The sequence below is a fragment of the Neofelis nebulosa genome, chromosome 9 (genome assembly GCF_028018385.1).
Source record: "Neofelis nebulosa isolate mNeoNeb1 chromosome 9, mNeoNeb1.pri, whole genome shotgun sequence".
Classification (NCBI taxonomy): Eukaryota; Metazoa; Chordata; class Mammalia; order Carnivora; family Felidae; genus Neofelis; species Neofelis nebulosa.
In genome coordinates this window covers 102,849,699-102,868,417 of record NC_080790.1, presented here as the reverse complement: position 1 = coordinate 102,868,417, position 18,719 = coordinate 102,849,699, and the positions used below count along the sequence as shown (strand labels likewise).

General features: G+C 44.6%; 2 protein-coding genes across 4 annotated transcripts in view; one reads left to right on the top strand and one right to left on the bottom strand.

The window, feature by feature from the left end:
- The window catches only part of ISM1 (isthmin 1), a 75,553-nt gene extending 62,244 nt beyond the window's left edge, over positions 1–13,309 (top strand). For both annotated transcript variants that reach the window (XM_058684859.1, XM_058684858.1), the window contains exons 4-6: positions 3,813–3,956; positions 7,413–7,502; positions 11,606–13,309. In XM_058684859.1, the coding sequence (XP_058540842.1) occupies positions 3,813–3,956; positions 7,413–7,502; positions 11,606–12,123 (752 nt within the window). In that variant the 3' untranslated portion in view covers positions 12,124–13,309. The remainder of the gene's footprint in view (positions 1–3,812; positions 3,957–7,412; positions 7,503–11,605) is intronic.
- Positions 1–18,719, bottom strand: part of TASP1 (taspase 1) — a 389,761-nt gene that overhangs the window by 38,556 nt on the left and 332,486 nt on the right. The window lies entirely within an intron of this gene.

Genomic DNA, 18,719 nt, shown 5'->3' with positions numbered 1-18,719 from the left:
AGTGGACATACACGCTTTGTCCTAGGAGGTGGCTTCATTTCATTGCTAACCTAATAGAAATGATTAGCCACATGGGTATGGAGCTTTTCTGTTTCTGATTTGGGGGACCATGTTTTGAAAAATTGGAAAAATCAGTGGCTTTGTGAGCATTTAAAATAAAAACATGAAGAGGCGCTTTTGTGGCTCAGTTGGTTGTCTGACTTCAGATCAGGTCATGATCTGAACTCAGCTCCTGAGTTCGAGACCCACGTCAGGCTCTTTGCTGTCAGCACAGAGCCTGTGTCAGATCCTCTGTCCCCCTTTCTCTCTGGCCCTCCCCTGCTCATTTTTTCTCTCTCTTTCTCTTTATGCTTTAAAAAAAACAAGAAAATAATAATAACATGAAGAGAGCCACTTATTGGGATAATAAACCCTTCATTGTTCCAGACTCTGCTAGCCATCTAGAGAGCATATTTTAGGGAGAATTTTATGGTGTATTTGTAACAGGTAACTTTTGCTGCTTAAGAAACCACCCCCTAAGTTTAGTGTCTTAAAAGAACAAATGGGTTCTTTTTTAAGAATCTACAGTTTTGGGGTGTCTGGGTGGCTCAGTCGGTTAAGCGTCCAACTCTTGGTTTGGGTTCAGGTCATGAGTTCAAAGCCCCATATCCAGCTCAGCGCTGACAGCATGGGATTCTCTATCTACTTGGGATTCTCTATCTCCCTCTCTCTCTGCCCCTCCTCTGCTCATGCTCTCTCTCTGCCTCTCTGTGTCTCTCAAAAATAAACATTTAAAAAAAAGAAAAAAAGAAAAGAGTCTGAACTTTGCCTGAACTGTCATTCAGCTCTGGGCTGGCTTGGCTGGGGCTGGATAGTCTAGGATGGCTTTACTCAATGATGGGGCCCCAGCTGAATAGCTGGGCATGCTGGGGTGGCTGGGGCCTCTCTCTAACTGGTCCCTCACCCCCCAGGTTGCCAGCCCAGGCTCTTCACATAGTGATGGAAGAGTTCTCTATGTCAAGAGAGCAAACCCTAATTCACGAACACTTTTCCTGCCTCTGTTTGCATCATGTTTGCTATTTTCCCATTGGCCAAAGCAAGTCTCCTGCCCAGGCTGGAGTGGGCAGGAGAAGAGAGTAACCGAAGAGCAGATATGGGGAAAGGAATGATGGAAGTCATTTTTCACATATCCAACACAGTATTAACATTCAATAATTTAGATCCAAGAAACCAAGACCAGAAATTACCTTGTGCAAAGATTCCAATATAAGCCTCATGGCGGGTTTAATGTTAGAATCTTAAAGGTCAAAGATATTTTCCAAAATGTCTCTCCATTTTACTGCAACAGGAAGGAAAGGCTGTAGGAGATCTAGATGGTTGAGGTCCCATTGCTTCAGCTGAGCAAAACAGCTACACCACTTGGCATCATAAGATTATGTACCTAGCATATCCATGACATAAACTCTACTTATCTGATTTAGTAAGCTTTCTCTGACTTGCCCACCGTCCCCTTTATGAGTCTAATGACATTACGACCTTTACTTGTGACTTTTGTTGTCATTGTTCCCTTCAATAAATCTGGTCTTGGTGGTACGTGTCGGATGTGGTTCAGTGTGTTAGTATGTGCCTATAACCCACTGCACCTGGATGTTCCCACTGACCAGAGTGTGATCTCATGATTGCTCTGGTGTTCTCAGGGGGAGATTACCAAGAGATACCAGACCACAGAGGTCTTGGAGGGAGCAGCAACCACCCTTACTGAGGTGGTTTCGCCCTCTGGAAGCAACTTGTCTCTCTAATTCTACTGTTGATGCCTAGTAAGAGATAAGAGAGATGGAGAGGCTGACACTGGGGAAATGGGCCCAACTCCTTCACACGAGACAGTAGTTTCAAACACCTGCTCGGCCGTGTTGCTGGAAAACCATTTCTTAGAAGATAATCAAAATACAAAAAGATTCCTTTTGGGGGAGAGAGAAGAAATGGATGGGGGCCCTTGGGGCAGGCAAGGTGTGGGCAAACTTTCTGCTCTCGGTTAGGGAAGAGGACACAACCATGAACGACACCCCCCTCCCCAACTCCGTTTAATGGGCTGAGGAGACTCGGCGGCCCTGTGTTTGCCTGAGGAGTGTTCAGAGTGGATGCCATGCAAACAGCAGCCTGGGAGGCTGGCACAGGGCCCACCCTGCAGGTAGAAACATGTGTGGACTACATTCCTGATGGGCCTACATCATAACAATCACCGCGACCTGTTATGAACAGAGAGGGCCCCTTCCCTGCAAAGCACATGCCTGTAGCTCCAAGTTTGGCATTTGCGGCAGCCCCAAGGCTGTAGGAAGATCTGGACAAACCAGGAGAAAGTATTACAGAGTGCAGATGCTTCAGAGGGGATCATGCTGTGCAGACCGAGGGCTTAGCACTAGGGCCCAAGCTTTCCTCTCTGTTACCCTTATGACGTTGGGTAAGTTCCCCAGTCCCTCCAGGACTTGGTTTCTTTACTTTTAAAAGAGGAACTTCATCTTGATAATATACCAACCTTCCTCACACCACTCACATTCTCAGCACCCCCACCCCCCAGTTTGGTCTACTCCTTTTTTCCTTATCATTTATTGACTTCTAATACACTGTATAACTTACTCATTTTTTATTGATTATTGTCTGACTCTTCTTACTAAAATATTAGTTCCACCAGGAAAAAAATCTTTGAAAGTTTTATTTAATGATATTTCCCACATAACTAGAATTATGCCTGGCATATAATAGGGGCTCAATAAATATTCATTGGATAGATATTGAGTGATGACCTCAAAGGATCATTTCTAGCTCTACCTTTATGTAGCAGTTATCTACTGCTGTATAACAAAACCATCCCAAAACAACAATGGTTTTAGGGGTGTCTGGGTGGCTCAGTCAGTTGATCATCCAACTCTTGATTTTGACTCAGGTCATGATCCCAGGGTAATGAGATCAAGCCCCGTATCAGACTCTGAGCTGAGCATGGAGCCTGCTTAAGATTTTTCCTCTCGTTCTCTCTCTCTCTCCCTCTGCCCTTCTACCCCACTTGCACTCTCACTCTCTCTAAAATAAAAATTTTAAACAAAACACAAACAAAAAAACCCAGCAGTTTATTATTTATCATGATTCTGTGGCTCAGGAGTTCATGCAGGGCCCCACTAGGCAGTTGGTGTGCTCCTAAGCATCCACTGTGTTCATCTGTCCACTGGGAAGGGCTGGAAGGTTCAACAAGGCTTCACTCATGTGTGTGTGCCTTGCAGCCCCTCATGTGCCTCCTCCATCTCCATGCGGTGTCCCACAATTCACAAGTTTAGCCTCAGTTTCTTTCACAGTGACCAGATTGCCTAGAGCAAAGTCAGAAGCTGCCAGGCCCTCTTAAGGCCAAAGTCAGCTCAGATTTTAAAGAAGGGGAAATAAACACTCTCTCTCAATCTCTCTCTCTCTCTCTCTCTCTCTCGTATGTAATGGGAGGGAAAGAACTGATGGTGGCCATCTTTGAAAACTACACACCATAGTATTCCATGATCCCATACTCTACAAATGCAGGCATTCTCAATAAGCACTGACCGGGCACCTTCTAGGAGTCAGGCCCTGGCTGTGTGCTGACCATCACAGTGCTCAAAACCTCAGACAGAGTCCTGCTCTCATGAAGCTAATCCCTAGAATGAACCCTGGAGCCATAAGCCTTTTGCCTCCAGCTGGCATCTAGTCCTCTCCAACAGTGAGAACGATGGAAGAAGACAACTGGCAGGCTGCTTGACAAGAGGGATTTGGGGACTCCTTGGGCGAGGCTGGTGACCGTATCCCTGGCTCCCTTCCAGATTCCACAGATGGTGAGGGCGACTGGAGTCTCTGGTCTGTCTGCAGTGTCACCTGTGGGAACGGCAACCAGAAACGGACTAGGTCTTGTGGCTACGCATGTACCGCAACAGAATCTAGGACATGTGATCGTCCAAACTGCCCAGGTTGGTATACACAGGGGAGTGGCTCCAAGTTCGGGGGTAAGTTTTTAACTTATTTTTAAGCCTTAGAGAAAGTGACTTTCTAAAAGACAACCATTTCCCTAGTAAGAATTCTGACCAGGCTGAAACGACAAGAGCTAACACAAGCATAATGAGCTGAATGGATGAAAAGATGGGTTTTCTGAGCCTTATGCACAATCGCTATAGCCATGACTAGAATGCAATGCCACAGTGTACTTGTTTAATTTAAAGGGGGGATTCTGTTTAACTTGAGACTTTGATGTGGGATTTGTTGTGCCTTGAAGAGACGCAGACAGACATTTGTGGTCTGATAAGGAAGCCAGGATGAGTGGATTGACAGCCACATACAGGAGAACCATGCAGGTAGCCCTGTCGGTGATGTGTGAGAGTTGCTGAAGCCTCCAAGGGAGGAGACAGAGGAAACCTGGCAGTTAATTATCCCTTTAAACTGCATTGTCAGTGTTTTAAAAACTAAACTAATTGCAATTGGAGAGTGGCCATTGGGGGTAAAAGAATAATTGTGACTGTCTGTGGCAGTTGGGTGTCAAAATGTGGCCTGTTTTTATATGGCCTACACATTTTTAAAGGGTCAAGAAGAAGGAAGGGGAGAAGGAGGAGAAGGAAGAGGAGGAGGAAACGGAGGGAGAGGATGGTGAGTAGGGGTGGGAGAAGAAATATGCAACCAAGACTACATGGGACTCACAAAGCCTAAAACATTTACTCTCTGCCCCTTTACAAAAAAAATTTACCAGCTCCTGATCTGCAGTTTTACATTTACTTTTGTGTCCCGTTGCCAGGTAGAATGCCAGCTTCAAATAATATCTCAGGTTCTTCCAAGAAACTGTACATTCCAAATGGCTTCATCTGAAAGATGAATATCAGAGGCAGAAAACTAGATCCCTGCACCCCCAGACTTCCTTTTCCTACTCCTAGAAACTTGGTTGTCAGACCATAAGGCTGAGATCTGAAACAAAAGAAGTGAAAGAGCAAAGGGGTTTCTGAGGGGAGAGAGGAAGGATCAGACTGGACATGTGTCTGTTAGCAAAGGGGCATGTGTAGAAAATGGGGCTGACATTTAACAAGCGGCAGCTTGGGCTCCATGTCAGCCGTGCAGGTGGATTTCAGAAAATGGAGCAACCATCAAGATGCTCTTCCCGATCTTTCCTATGCTCACTGTAATGAAGCTGAGTTGGAAGTCTGATGTGATGGGATTTAGGTGGGTACAAAATATACCAATAAATAATAACATGAGAAGGGGGAAGAGGAGAAATACATGAAGAAAAGGAAGAAGGGAGAGAAGGACGGTATGAAGAAGATGATGATGATGGAGAGGAGATAAAACAAGAAAACAAAGGCGAAGATGAAGATAAAGAAAGCGAAGATGGTGAAGAAGGAAAACAAAATGTAATGCAGATCATGAAGAATAGGATTGTTTGAGGACTTAAGTATCAAGCCAATTTCTCAGGTCTTTTGGGGCATTATTTCATTTAATCCTTGCAATAGCCTCATGAAATAAGTATTTACTATTGTACCCACTTGACAGCTATAGAAACAGGCGTGGGATTAACTTGTACGAGTCATACAAGCAGCAAGTGATCAATCTTGAATGTGAATCCAGGCAGTCTGGTTCCAGAGTCCATGTTCTTAACCATTAAACTATTCCACTGCCACCAGGAGGAAGGATATGGGGCTCAGCCAGTAATGGATACAGATGGCATTTACTGTCAGGGCTTGGGGGCTTGCCTGTTATTTCTTTTCCCAGGCTGGCATCCGGATCCAAGTCTACCACCTGGTGACCACCATTGTGAATGTTTCTCTGCCACCATTTTTAATGTTTCCTTCTCATTTTCTCTCACCACCAAGAGCAGCATGCCCAGCAGCACTGTTCATACATTTTCTTCTCATCTGATCTTGCCCTCCTTCCATCCTTTCTGCCTCTCTGTTCCTCGGCCTTCCAGGTTTTCAGGGCTTCATGAAGGATTTTTTTTTTTTACAGGATCTTTTTCTTTATTTGGTTTGTTGATTCTCAGCTTTACTGGAAGGAGTCGTGGGGCAGGCAATATCCCCAGCCTGGCAGTGATTACCCAGTAAAAGTTTGTCCCCTAAGTCAACCCTACAAATAAGTTCAAGGGGCCTCACATAAAGTCAGAGAGAGCCCCTTAAAGGAAATCAAGTCACACCTAGCAGGCAGCCAAGGCTCTCCACCATTCCAGCCTCCTTGGATGCCTCAGCTAGCACAGGATTCCTGTCCGTAAGGGAAGCCTGGATGGGAATGGTAGTTTGGGGATGAAAGAGGAACCAAGAAGTATGAGGCAAGCTGAGTTCAGTCCCTCAGAGCAAGTAATGACAAGGTCGGTGTATTCTCTCTGAAGCATCATTGTCAATGCTGAAAGTTCTAGAATTTGAGGTATCTGGTCTTTAGTTGTGGACTGCGACATCCTCAAAATGAGCTACTCTCAACCAACCAGGGAAAACTGGTTTTCTCAACCAACAGTTACCGCTTAACTACAGTGCTTTCTTTACACATAGTTTGTTGAATGCATTCAGCTCTATGAGGTGGGGCACTTATTTCTCTCCATTTTACAGATGCAAAAGCTGAGGCATACAAAGGTAAAGAGTCTTCCCCAACGTCACCAGACTAGTTATAATTTTAACCCAGTCAGTCCTTAAAACTGGTATTGGCCACTAGACAAAATATTAACCATTGCCTCTAGTTCAGTTTGTCACCCTGACACCAGCAGACAGACAGCCTTGCAGACATGTGTCCCCCATTGCCCCAAACCCCATTCCTGGGCCTAGTGAATGAGTTCCTTAAGACTCATTCAGGGGCAACCTGGGTGGCTCAGTCATTAAGCATATGAATTTGGCTTGGGTCATGGTCTCATGGTTCGTGAGTTCAAGTCCTACATCAGGTGAGCTCGAGCCTCGCTTTAGGTAAACACAAATCCTGCTTGGGGTAAGCCCCGCTTCTCTCTCTCTCTCTCTATCTCTCTCTCTCCCCCTCTGCCTCTATCTCCCTCTGACTCTCCTGGAATTCTCTCTCTGCCCCTGGCTCTCTCTCTCTCTCTCTCTCTCTCTCTCTCTCTCAAAAAAAAAAAAAAAAAAGATTCTATCTCTCCCTCTGCCCCTCTCCCCCACTTACACTGCACTCTCTCTAAAAAAATAAAAATATGGTAAAAAAAAAAAAAAGGGTAATTCAGGCACATTTGGATCTGATTTCATGCTGCAAATGGTATCTGGGGTTTTAATATATTTTATGCTCTACTACCTGCTTTTTACTGTTTCCTCCACTGGCAAGTTCCTACCCAGGAGTGGTAATGAATACAAAAAAGCTTTGTTCAGGTGTATTTGTTTCTGTATTTGCTGGGGGGGGGGGGGGGGGGGGAGGGTAACTTTTTCCATAAAACTAGGGAAAAATGAGCTCCTGTCTGTGTCTAGGAATCGAAGACACCTTCAGGACAGCTGCCACCGAAGTGAGTCTGCTTGCGGGAAGCGAGGAGTTTAACGCCACCAAGCTGTTTGAAGTTGGTAAGGAGAGTTTTCTCCCCCGCCCCTTTTGTTTTTTTATTCAAATATTGATTTAATGTTTTGGTGATTCCTTTTGCTTTTGCAGTGCCGTCCCATCCCGGGATCCATTTAAGTGTTTTGTTTTCCTCTTACGGGGTCCAATTCTCCCAGCATATTTCTTGCTACCCGAATACAGTCCGAGCAGGAGAGAGCAGTCCTGGGCCTCCCAGACCAGCCTGAGCAGAGCAGCCAGCTGGGTCTGCCTTGCTTGCTACACAGCTTCCGTGGCAAGAAGTGGGACAGGACTGCTCTCCCTAAGCACAGAGTCAGCCTCAGTAGGGCCTCAGGCTGCATGGGGTCTCTTCTCACAGGCCTCACTGAGTGTCCCCAAGAAGTCAGGAAATGCTGATCTCAGTTCTGCAGCAAAAGGAGGGACGGAGAGGGGCGCCTGGGTGGCTCAGTCGGTTAAGCGTCCGACTGTGGCTCAGGTCATGATCTCACAGTCCGTGAGTTCGAGCCCCGCGTCGGGCTCTGTGCTGACAGCTCAGAGCCTGGAGCCTGTTTCGGATTCTGTGTCTCCCTCTCTCTCTGACCCTCCCCCGTTCATGCTGTCTCTCCCTGTCTCAAAAATAAATAAACATTAAAAAAATTTAAAAAAAAAAAAAAAAAAGAGGGACGGAGAGGAAAAGGGAACTTCCTCGGCATTATACCTGCCTCTCTCTACCTCATCAATTTTTTTGTAAACTTTCGGCATACCCTGCTCCTCATCTGCCAGAAAGTGCTAGACCAAACACAATAAGCACGAACCAGACAAAATTAAAAGTGACTACTCAGGGGGCACCTGGGTGGCTCAGTCGGTTAAGCAGCTGACTTCGGCTCAGGTCATGATCTTGCGGTCCGTGAGTTCGAGCCCCGCGTCGGTATCTGTGCTGACTGCTCAGAGCCTGGAGCCTGTTTCCGATTCTGTGTCTCCCTCTCTCTCTGACCCTCCCCCATTCATGCTCTGTCTCAAAAATAAATAAACGTTAAAAAAATTAAAAAAAAAAAGTGACTACTCAGGTGTGAGGTGAAAGCTTCCTTTTTAAAAATAGCTTCACGTGCTTTGGGGTGCAATTCTTTATTGCAGAAAGATAAGACTCCTTCTGTCACACTTCTTCGTGTCACCCAGAAAGTCTTTCTTAGCCTCTTCACTTTTGCCCTGTCTCCTCAGCCAAACTGGAGGCAGTGTGGAAATTCTGTGTCACCCGGGGGTTCCACCTCAGTCTTTCACACACACACAAGCTACCTTTCGCAGGAGCCTTCTGCAAACACTATGCATTTGACTCCCCCGACACCAAAATTAAAGACTCAACGTGGGACATTTACATAAAATAGTAGAGCAACAAAGATTGTCTTTGCGGGGCAGAGAGCTTCTCGGGTCTCTCCATATTGCACACCCTACAGACAGGCAGCTGCTTGCTTTGTTGGGAGGATGGGTCCTGTTGCACAAAGTCACACCTGAGGTACGACTGAGGACTCACAGAGACAAGTAGGACTGGGCATCAGTCAGGTTCTGGGCACGAACAAACATGGCACACCGAACAGATAATTGAGGAGCATTTGATGAGGGTCTGTTTGCAAAGGTGTGAGCAGGGTAGAATGGAAACCAAGAAGGGGATGTACGGGGCCGTACAGAGCAGTGGGGAGCCCTTACTGCCCCTCGGCCTGAAGGGAGCAGGGGGAGGAGTGGCTACCACAATCCACAGCTGTGTGGAGAAGGTTACCAACAGCACTCTTGTTGCTAAAGAAGGATGTAGCCAACCTGCAGTAGCAAGGGAGGAGACACGGGAACAAATACCTTGACCTCGCTCTCCTCTCTTCCCCTGGTCTCTGGCCAGGTCCTCCCCTTGACTCAACCCAAAAAGAAGTCAGGGCTCAAGGAGCGCGTTGATGCAATCCACTTAGGATTCCAGAGCAAGAAAAACCTTCCAGAGCAAGAAAAAACACGGAATGAGGATATAAAACCCCAAACAGAAGATGCCTAGCAGAGATGGGACAGAGCTTGATTTGCACAAGGTCATTTATTAACCTTGTACTGCCTCAGTTATCTGATATGTAAAATGGTCTGAGGTAATAATGCCAACTTATAGAGTTATTGCAGAATTAAATGAGTTAGTATTTGCAAAGCATTTAGAGCATGCCCATCACACTGAACGTCTACATAAGTTTGATAGATAAAAATAAGTCAATGCATGTTCTATAGGCACATGAATTATGATGACCTTCCACACTAGAAGGATAATAACAAAGCCATTTTCTAGCACCTCACTGAACTTTGTTTCTGAAGACCGTGCTCTCTGAAAGAGACCCTCACTCGTTCTGCAGACACACATTTCCCAGGAGGGAGCCTGCATGCTCTCACTACTGTTCAGTCAGGGGCTCCACAGGGGTGGAGTCTCAGAGCTCAGGTCCGAATGGAGCCTTCGCATGTGCCCTCAGGCAGCACCCCGGTCCCGTGCGTGCTGGGTACTCCCTGTGTTCTAGTTTAATCCTCAGCACACTTTATGAGACAGGCGTTATTTTCATCCCCAATGTAGAGATGAGAAAGCTGAATCACAGTGAGGGAGAATATTGTGCTCGAGGTCATGAGCTACCAAACGGTTGAGCGGGAAGTTGATCCCAGGCAGTCCAACACAAGACCCCACACTCTTCGTCTTAGGCCAGGCCTTTCTGAGCTCCTGAGAGATGCCCTATATCTCTCCTCCTCATTCCACTGAAGAGAAGCCTGAGCCCTCTTCCAAACTGCCCCTCCCAACCCTACCCCCGTCCTAGTCTCTTGATTCCCTCCTAGGACACCACCAGTCTCCCAGGCACCTGGGATCAGAGCTGAGGAGTCACTCCTAAAATCTTTTCTCCTTTACCCTCAAGCGCACCAAGGCCCAGCAGCCCTAACTCTCTGACCACTCTTGATCCCTTCCATCCCCTCCCTTCCCACCTGGACTCTTATGACAGATATCAGCTCTGAATGTATCTTCCTACTGTACAGCTTAGCTAATAGCTCACTATCACTCAGAAGCCTTCAGCAGTTCCCTAGGGCCATCTAAACAAGCCTAAACTGCACCAAAGACTCCCATGATCTGATGCCAACAGCCTCATTCCCTATAACCTCTGCTCTGGTGACGCTGAATGTTTCCCCACCCCCAGACAACCCCAGCAGATTTTTTCTGCTCAACCTTGGTTTGTGCAACATTCACCACTGTTTGCCTGTTCATGACGCCTGTTCCCTTGGGGCAGTGCAGGACCAGCATAAACATATCTTTAGGTTTTTCAAATAAAACCAGGAATCCACATTAATAAGTAGAATCACCTAAGTCTTAAGTTAATTCAATAATTTATTAATTCATTGGCAATTAATTCAATATTTTTTAATATTGTAAGGTCCAAATAGAACACCACCAGGGGTGGGTTCTTCAGGTCAATGGCCTCTGGCTTAAATGTTAAGTACCCTAAAAGCAGGGGCCAGCCCCTTCCTCTTTGAGGCATCTTATCATATGGATTTCCTTGCAGTGGTCGTCGCTGTTCGGTAGCCATGGTTAAGAGATCAGGCCATGGCTCTAGCTTAAACCAGTGAGTGAGGGGCACAAATAAAACTTGTTCCTATAAATTCCCCTGGAGGTACTTTCTGCCTTACCTTGTCACCACTTATTTAAAGAGCAGATTCAAAATAGCCCTCTGAATTATTGTTAATTTTGTCATAGGTGATAAGGGGGTTGTGGTTATCCCCATATCCTCCTTTTCCCCCCCAGATGCCTACTAAAACTCAGGGATAATATATGTTTTCAAAAAAACAAAAAAGATGAAGCAAATGTAGTGGTTAAATCTGGGTGATGGCATATAGGTAGTCACTGCTTAAATGTATTCTCTCTACTTTTCTATGTGTCTGAAAATTTTTCATAGTATAAAGTGGGGAGGGGGTTGCCTTGTGAATAAAGTTCCCAAGTTCAAGGGAGGTGAGCAAGCCAACCAAAGGCTGGTGGTTCCAGGGGGCTCCAGGGGTTGCCCCTGGGAGGGGAGGAGTTGACCTCAGCCTTAACCTGCTTCCCCTTTTGCATGTAGTGAGAGGGTTTCTCCCTGGTCTTTTTCAGACACGGACAGCTGCGAGCGATGGATGAGCTGCAAAAGTGAGTTCTTAAAGAAGTACATGCACAAGGTGATCAATGACCTACCCAGCTGCCCCTGCTCCTACCCCACAGAGGTGGCCTACAGCACGGCGGACATCTTTGACCGCATTAAGCGCAAGGACTTCCGCTGGAAGGACGCCAGTGGGCCCAAGGAGAAGCTAGAGATCTACAAGCCCACGGCCCGGTACTGCATTCGCTCCATGCTGTCCTTGGAGAGCACCACGCTGGCTGCCCAGCACTGTTGCTATGGCGACAACATGCAGCTCATCACCAGGGGCAAAGGGGCCGGGACGCCCAACCTTATCAGCACTGAGTTCTCAGCTGAGCTCCACTACAAGGTGGATGTCTTGCCCTGGATCATCTGCAAGGGTGACTGGAGCAGATACAACGAGGCCCGGCCTCCCAACAATGGACAGAAGTGCACAGAGAGCCCCTCGGATGAAGATTACATTAAGCAGTTCCAAGAGGCCAGGGAGTATTAAGGAGATGCCACCTCGGGAATTTGTGACACAAATGCACTACACTGATCTACCGCTTGGGCAGCGCCCCTCTTATGCGCATACATGTATATTTGTATATACCACATGGGTATTTTTCATAAATTACACTAGGGGTGTGCACCAGCCCCAGGTGACTGCCATCTGAAGCCACCTTGCCATCTGAAATGCCCACAGAGCTCCTTGAAATTCCTCCAAGGGGCGATGTCAGCAGGAAGATGAGGACAAAGAAGCCAGAAGAACCTGGAAGCCATAGTGGGTGAGATTCAACTCACACCCCGATCCAATGTTTTCTAGAGAAGCAAAGAGGAAAAGACTGAGTTGTAAACGTTATAAGCAGTTTTTATATATAACTTATTTAATATGAATGTGACTTAAGCATAAACTTTTTCGCTGGAGTTGTGAAACTGATTAATCCCTTCTGTGAGAGTTCAGACAGGAGCTTCCGGAGGTGGGAGAGAAAGGGAATTTTGTAATGATTTAAAAAAAGAAAAACTAAATAACTCAACATAAGTGTATCAAAATAAGAAAACAGCCACCTAAAAACTAATATTCTTTAGTCCTGAGGGACCTTGCTGGAGTCTCAGCTTCCAAAATGCCCTTGCCTAAGATTGGATAGGGGGTGGGGGGCACATGGGTATTTTAGGGACAAATCTGATGACTGGTTTTAAATAGGCTTTAAAATAAAAGGCCAATATTAGCATAATGCTATAATTCTACTGAAAGGCTTCAGAGTTCTGCTCATGTCTTAGTAGGTTCAGAAGGCTGCAGGAAGGTCAGATGTAAAAATAGTAGCACTTTTCCAAAGATAAACAAGCAAAATAAATGGTAAAAGAACATAAACCTCATTTCATCCATTTTATTTTAATACCATCGTAACATTTTTTTTCTCCACCAATATATTCCCAGTAAATACATATAAAAAGAGTAGGGGGACTCATGTTTAGAAAAAACCTAATTTTTTTATGTTTTAAGAAAGGGGAAAAAACTACGTTATTTTTGTAAAGTATTTATTGAGTCACTGAGTCTTGTGCTTCAAGCAATTACCTGGTTCTGTAGTGTGGAACTTAGGACAAATAAAGAATTTGTTCTTATGAAATCTTTACTTGCAAAACTCCAGGAAAAGAGAATATATAATAAAATCATAATAAAATGTGTTACCTGCAATAAATGTGTTACCTGCCAATATTTATGATACAAATACCATAAATAATCCTGGTAAGCCCTGGACTCCAAGGCAGGGGGAGAGGAAGGTCTAAACCAGGTGGGAATAAAAGGCTCATTGATTGATGTGATGGTGGGTGGTATAACTCAGCATCTTTGGCACCAAGAACGTCAACCCAGTCCCCAGGAAGCTGAAGTCATTGACCCACAGGTAAGTTTTTGCCTCCTCAGAGCTAAGAAGGAGCTAAGAAAGCCAAGCCAGAGTAAAGGTTTAAGACAGTCCAGGTGAGCAGGGCTGCTTCCAGACAAAATTCAGCAATTACAGTAGCAAGTAGAACTAATCATGCAGATTATTCCTTTTACAGATGAGAAAACCAAAACTCGGGGGGGGGGGTGGAATATATCACACTGGACCCATCTTTCTTTTCCTAGCCTAGCTCATTCTACTATGTCAAACTGGTAGTGTCCTGGTGATGTCATAAGCTCTTCTAGTAAAATCTTGTTCTTCTGGAAAAGCTTTTATCAATCATCTACACTTTAAAATGAATCACTCATGCATTGCCCATTCTCAGAATATTTGTATTTAAGAGCTATTTCTAATTATGATATGAGAAGCCTATTGACATCTGAAGGAATTTTAGGTAACTGAACTGGTAGGGAGAGAATCAATACACCTATATATCAGGGAAGCAGATTTGGTTTCTATAATAGGGAAACTATTTTTGCAAAGAGAGTTGGTTGCATTGGATTGCATTACTTTTGAGGTGGTGAGATCCCTGTTGAGACAGGTATTCAAGCAGAGACTGGAGATGAAGCATATGAGAAACTCAACCAAATGAGGAGAGGAAAAAACGTATAATAACCCTCTGATAAATGTTTTATTAAGGATAAATGCAAAGTACTATGGGAAAACAGAGGCAGGAATCAGGTAAGTACCTGTCGAGTCCCATGGAGATGTGATATTTCATAAAGCAAAGAGGGAGGGAGAAATGGAGGCATTTGGAGTCAGAAAAAAAGAACAAAAACAAGGAATTAGGAATGAGCTTGGTGTTTCCCAAAGGCTAGTATGTTTAGAATGATAAGCAGAGGAACAAGAGTGGTAAGTTATGGAGCCATATCTAAGGTGTCTTTATTAAGGATTTAGCCTGGAAGACAAAAAGGAACAGAGCTCTTTCCTACTACAGTGAGAATGACTGATATGAGCAATGTTTGCAATGGGCTCTTTGCCTTTTCATATCAGACTTTGCTGACCTAGTGAAATGAGAGTTGGAAGGTGAGGTGAAATGGGAGCAGAGAGGTCCCCGGGTTTTTTGCCTACTGAATACATCCCTACTCTCGAGTACAAGTTAGTGTCACACCTCTGGAAATTTGTGGAACTATGATCTGCCTCTAATCAGGATAAGCTAGTTGTCAGTCCCAAAGCCAATGAGTGATGCTCAGAAAGCCAGACCCCTCTGCTCAGCTATCTAATAAGACAAGGCAACCTTGTCTGATTCAGCACAGGGCTTCAAGCCAGCCCCTTGGTAGCCCCAAGTAATTCTCTCCTTCCAAGTGGAGCATGTGCTCAAGGGCCAACTTTGCCTGCAGCAGAGAAGGCTGCACCTTCACCAACAGCACCTGTAAATATGACCCTCAACAAGTGCTCTACAAATGACTCTCATCAAATTTCTTGCTCCTTTGCTGGAAAAAGAGTCCTTTTTCTAATCACTGGGCCTCCTGGGTGCCATGTGAGCAAGCCAATAGTGGCAGAGATGCCCAAGGCCCTCTAGTGGCTGCACATGGGAAAGTTGAGAAAGAGAACAGGGACAACGGAACTTTCTCTTTGGCCCCATTACAGTTGTCCACCATGATTACAGGCTCCGGGGTGTTTCTGCCTGTGTAGCTCAGCGGCCAAGAGGATAGAGTTCTCCAGCCTAACATCAGGGATCAAAGAATAGGTACTATACTAGCCACCCTTTCCTGAGCACACACTTTGTGCCTCTGTGCAGCTCACATTAACATGGGAGGCAAGCATAGTGCATTACATCCATTTTGCAGATGAGGAAAAAGAAGCCCAACCAGGTTAGCAAAGTTGCCCAAAGTCATAAATGCTCCATAAATGGCAGACCCAGCTGAAGCCAGTTCTTTCTAATCACCAACCCAACGTTTGTAACCTTAACCCTTGTTCTCTTCCTAAGTCTTCACAGCACTCACAGGATCAGTTTGGTGTTTGTTTTTCTCTAACTCACTCTGCCTTTACTTGAATTGTTCAAATCTGCCAAATGTCCCTGCATCAACCCTTATGATATCTCACATTGGAGACAGAGGATCTGGCTTTATTTCTACATATTCTGCTCGGTTCTGTCATTCTGTAAGAGGATGCTTGCTCCTATAGCAGAGCCTTTGCTCCAGTTGGGTCAGTAACAGAACTCAACATTTCTAGAACAGAGACTGGTCTGTTTTCCTTACTGCAAGCAAACCCCATGCTGTTGCCTGTTGGGTAGGCCTCAGAGGCAGGTGTTTTGTCTCTTACTTTTCTACACTCTCAGCTCCTAGCACTGCCCCTGGCAGATGTCAGACAATGTGCAGAGGGCTTAAGAATTTGAAGGTTGAGTCAAACTTCCTGGATTCTAGTCCTGGCTTCCACAATTGCCTGTTGGGTACCACTGGATAGATTAATCAGCCTCTATGCATTTCAGTTCCTCATACAGTTGTTATGAGAATGAACTAAGAGCCTTGAAGTTCTTGGAGCCTGTCAGATGCAATGAAGTTTGGACATTGGGATTTAGTCACTTGAAAAATGTATATTGAACATCTCCCAGTTGCCCAGAATTGTTCCAGATGCCAGAGATAAAACAGTATATAAATACAGATACTCCTGTTGGAGGGCAGACAGCTGAAAAATAAAGACATAATCTGAGATAATGATAAGTGATATAAAGAAAAATAAATTATTTGATTACACATGTATGTTGCATTATTTATAGTAATACTATACTAGTAGCTATTATAGATAATCTTCAAAATCACTGTGGCTTAACACAGTAAAAATCTAGGGGATGTGTCTGGTCAAGTGGCTCTCTTTTAGGTGATGAGTCAAGGGTCCAGGCTCCTTCCATATTGTGGGTTGGCCATCCTCAAAATGTAACTCTCTAGGATGTCCTGGGGGTCATCTCTATCCCAGCCTGCTTGAAGAGTAAAGAGCAGGCAGGCCATGCATAAAGGTTTGCATAGGTCAAGGAGAGAAGTACTGTACATCATTTCCACTTCATCTCCACAGCTCTGTTCCATGCCACACTCTTTCACAAGGAAGATTGGGAAGTGGAATTTAGTTGGGGGTGAAAGAAACAGAGAAAGACTATGTGAGCACTTAGCCAGTCTGCCACAGAGGTAGATCACCAACTACCTGATTACACAAAGCAGGAATATAAGCAAGCAAAAAAGGACTCTGGGTGGGCTGAAAGTAGGTAACCAAAGAAGAGAGGTCCTTCCCAGCCCCTCACCACCTTCCACATTGTTTTATAGTGTTAAACTGGACCTCAGTTTACTATCTATAAATTGGATAAGATCACCTGTCTTACCTACTCATTGGCAGATGCTTTTGATGTCCAGCACTTGCCCCTTGGCACTTACCACACTGACTACACATACTGTGTACACCAGCCCCATTCTCAACTGGAAGCTCCTGCAAACCTTTGCCTGAACACGTTCTCTAGGCAGTGGGACCCACTTGGCTTGCATAGGAACAGACCAAAGTGCCAGGGACTTAACAGTGCCCCCCAGGAGCACTTAACAGTTGACTGACAGGAACTTGGGAGAACACCCCAGCTTCCTCACCCCTCAAGTGGGGAATTCTGAAGCATATTCTGTACCATTCCCAGAATTCTCAGTGGGACTGAGCTCCAGTCACCCACAGTGCTAACTTGCTTGCTAACACACCATTTATCGGCTTCCTTCCCTTCCCTGTATTTCTTCCCGACTCTGCTACTGTTGCTCTCTGGAATCATCTCCCAAATGTGCTTACCTGCTCAGATCATTCTCTCTGGCTTTGCTTCTGGGTGAGTCCCAAACCAAGACTTTATGCTTTAGTACTTACTGAGTGCTATTCAAAAATAAGCTTACTATTATCACCCTCATGTGGAAATGAGGTTTTGTTGCTGTTGATAGCTCTACCAAAAAAACAAACAAACAAAAAAAAAAAAACCAAACAAAAAAAAAAAACAAAAAAAACTGGTGCTCTAATAGATCTTTTTTGTTTCTACAAAACAACATGATAAACCCTCAGTTTTTACAATTAGAGCCAACAGACAGAAAGTGACTCTGCCAGATACCTCCAAAAATTGCTGCACGCCTTTTCTTAGTTTTTGAATTAATCTCCTTGCTGACTACAAACCAATCATGCTCTATAGACCACACTTTGAGTAGCACTGTTATAATCAACTGGGCGACAGTGATCAATATCCCCAAGAGCAATGATTCTGGCCTGATATACAAAATCATGAAAAGGCTTCACAGGAAGTTATGTGTGGGGAGGAAAGAGGATGGGGTTCTCCCTTTGTCATCTACTTACAATTTCCAATGGAAAAATGTGTGGGTTGTCACCACTATGCCTGCACTATTTCAGACTAATTAAAGACTTGCCTCAGTAATTACTGGGTGGGTATACACAGAAACATACATCCATGTGTACAGATCCTGAATACAGTAGTATAAATTAAGACAGAAAGCTTACAGCCCATTTCTTTTCTGAGACTTAGTATTGGTTTACCATACAGGATTAGAAGAAGAGGGGCATTTTCTGGGATCAGAAGATAAGACTTTTTAGAAACAAATTTATGGGACTAGCACTCTTTGCTGAACCAGAAGAACAAAGTTTAGATACATTTGGGGATTTTTTTTGGGGGGGGGTTGTGTTTTTGTTTTTGTTTTTTTTTTTTTTCTATCTCCATCTCCTTGTAGAAGTTTTGGAAAGCCAACATACAACAGCCAGCGCCTTGCCTGTAATGGCAAAAATAACATCATCCTCAACCATTTTAGTGGCAGGGGAATTGGTGGGGGGCTGGACGGAGACACAGCTGCAATAGCAAAGCTGGGTAAGAATTTTATAACTTTGCTAATTTTCTATCTGTTCTGGGAGTAATAAATGTACCCTTATAGATATTCATGATTGCCCTTAAAATGAAAAAAAAAAAAAGCCTTTTAAATGGCACAGAAAAGCCTTTCATTCTTGAGGCATGTAATTCATGGATGATTTTCAAAATGTCATGTTTGAATTGGGAAAGTAACATTTCTTGAATTAATCAGCCAGTTGCTTCAAGAACATGACTCAAAGGATATAAAAATTTCAAGCCTGACTTTTAAAGAAAAAAGTAATTTTTTCTATGCAGCTAAGTTTATTTTTCACAAATGCCATGGCCACATATTAGGTTTATCTGCCA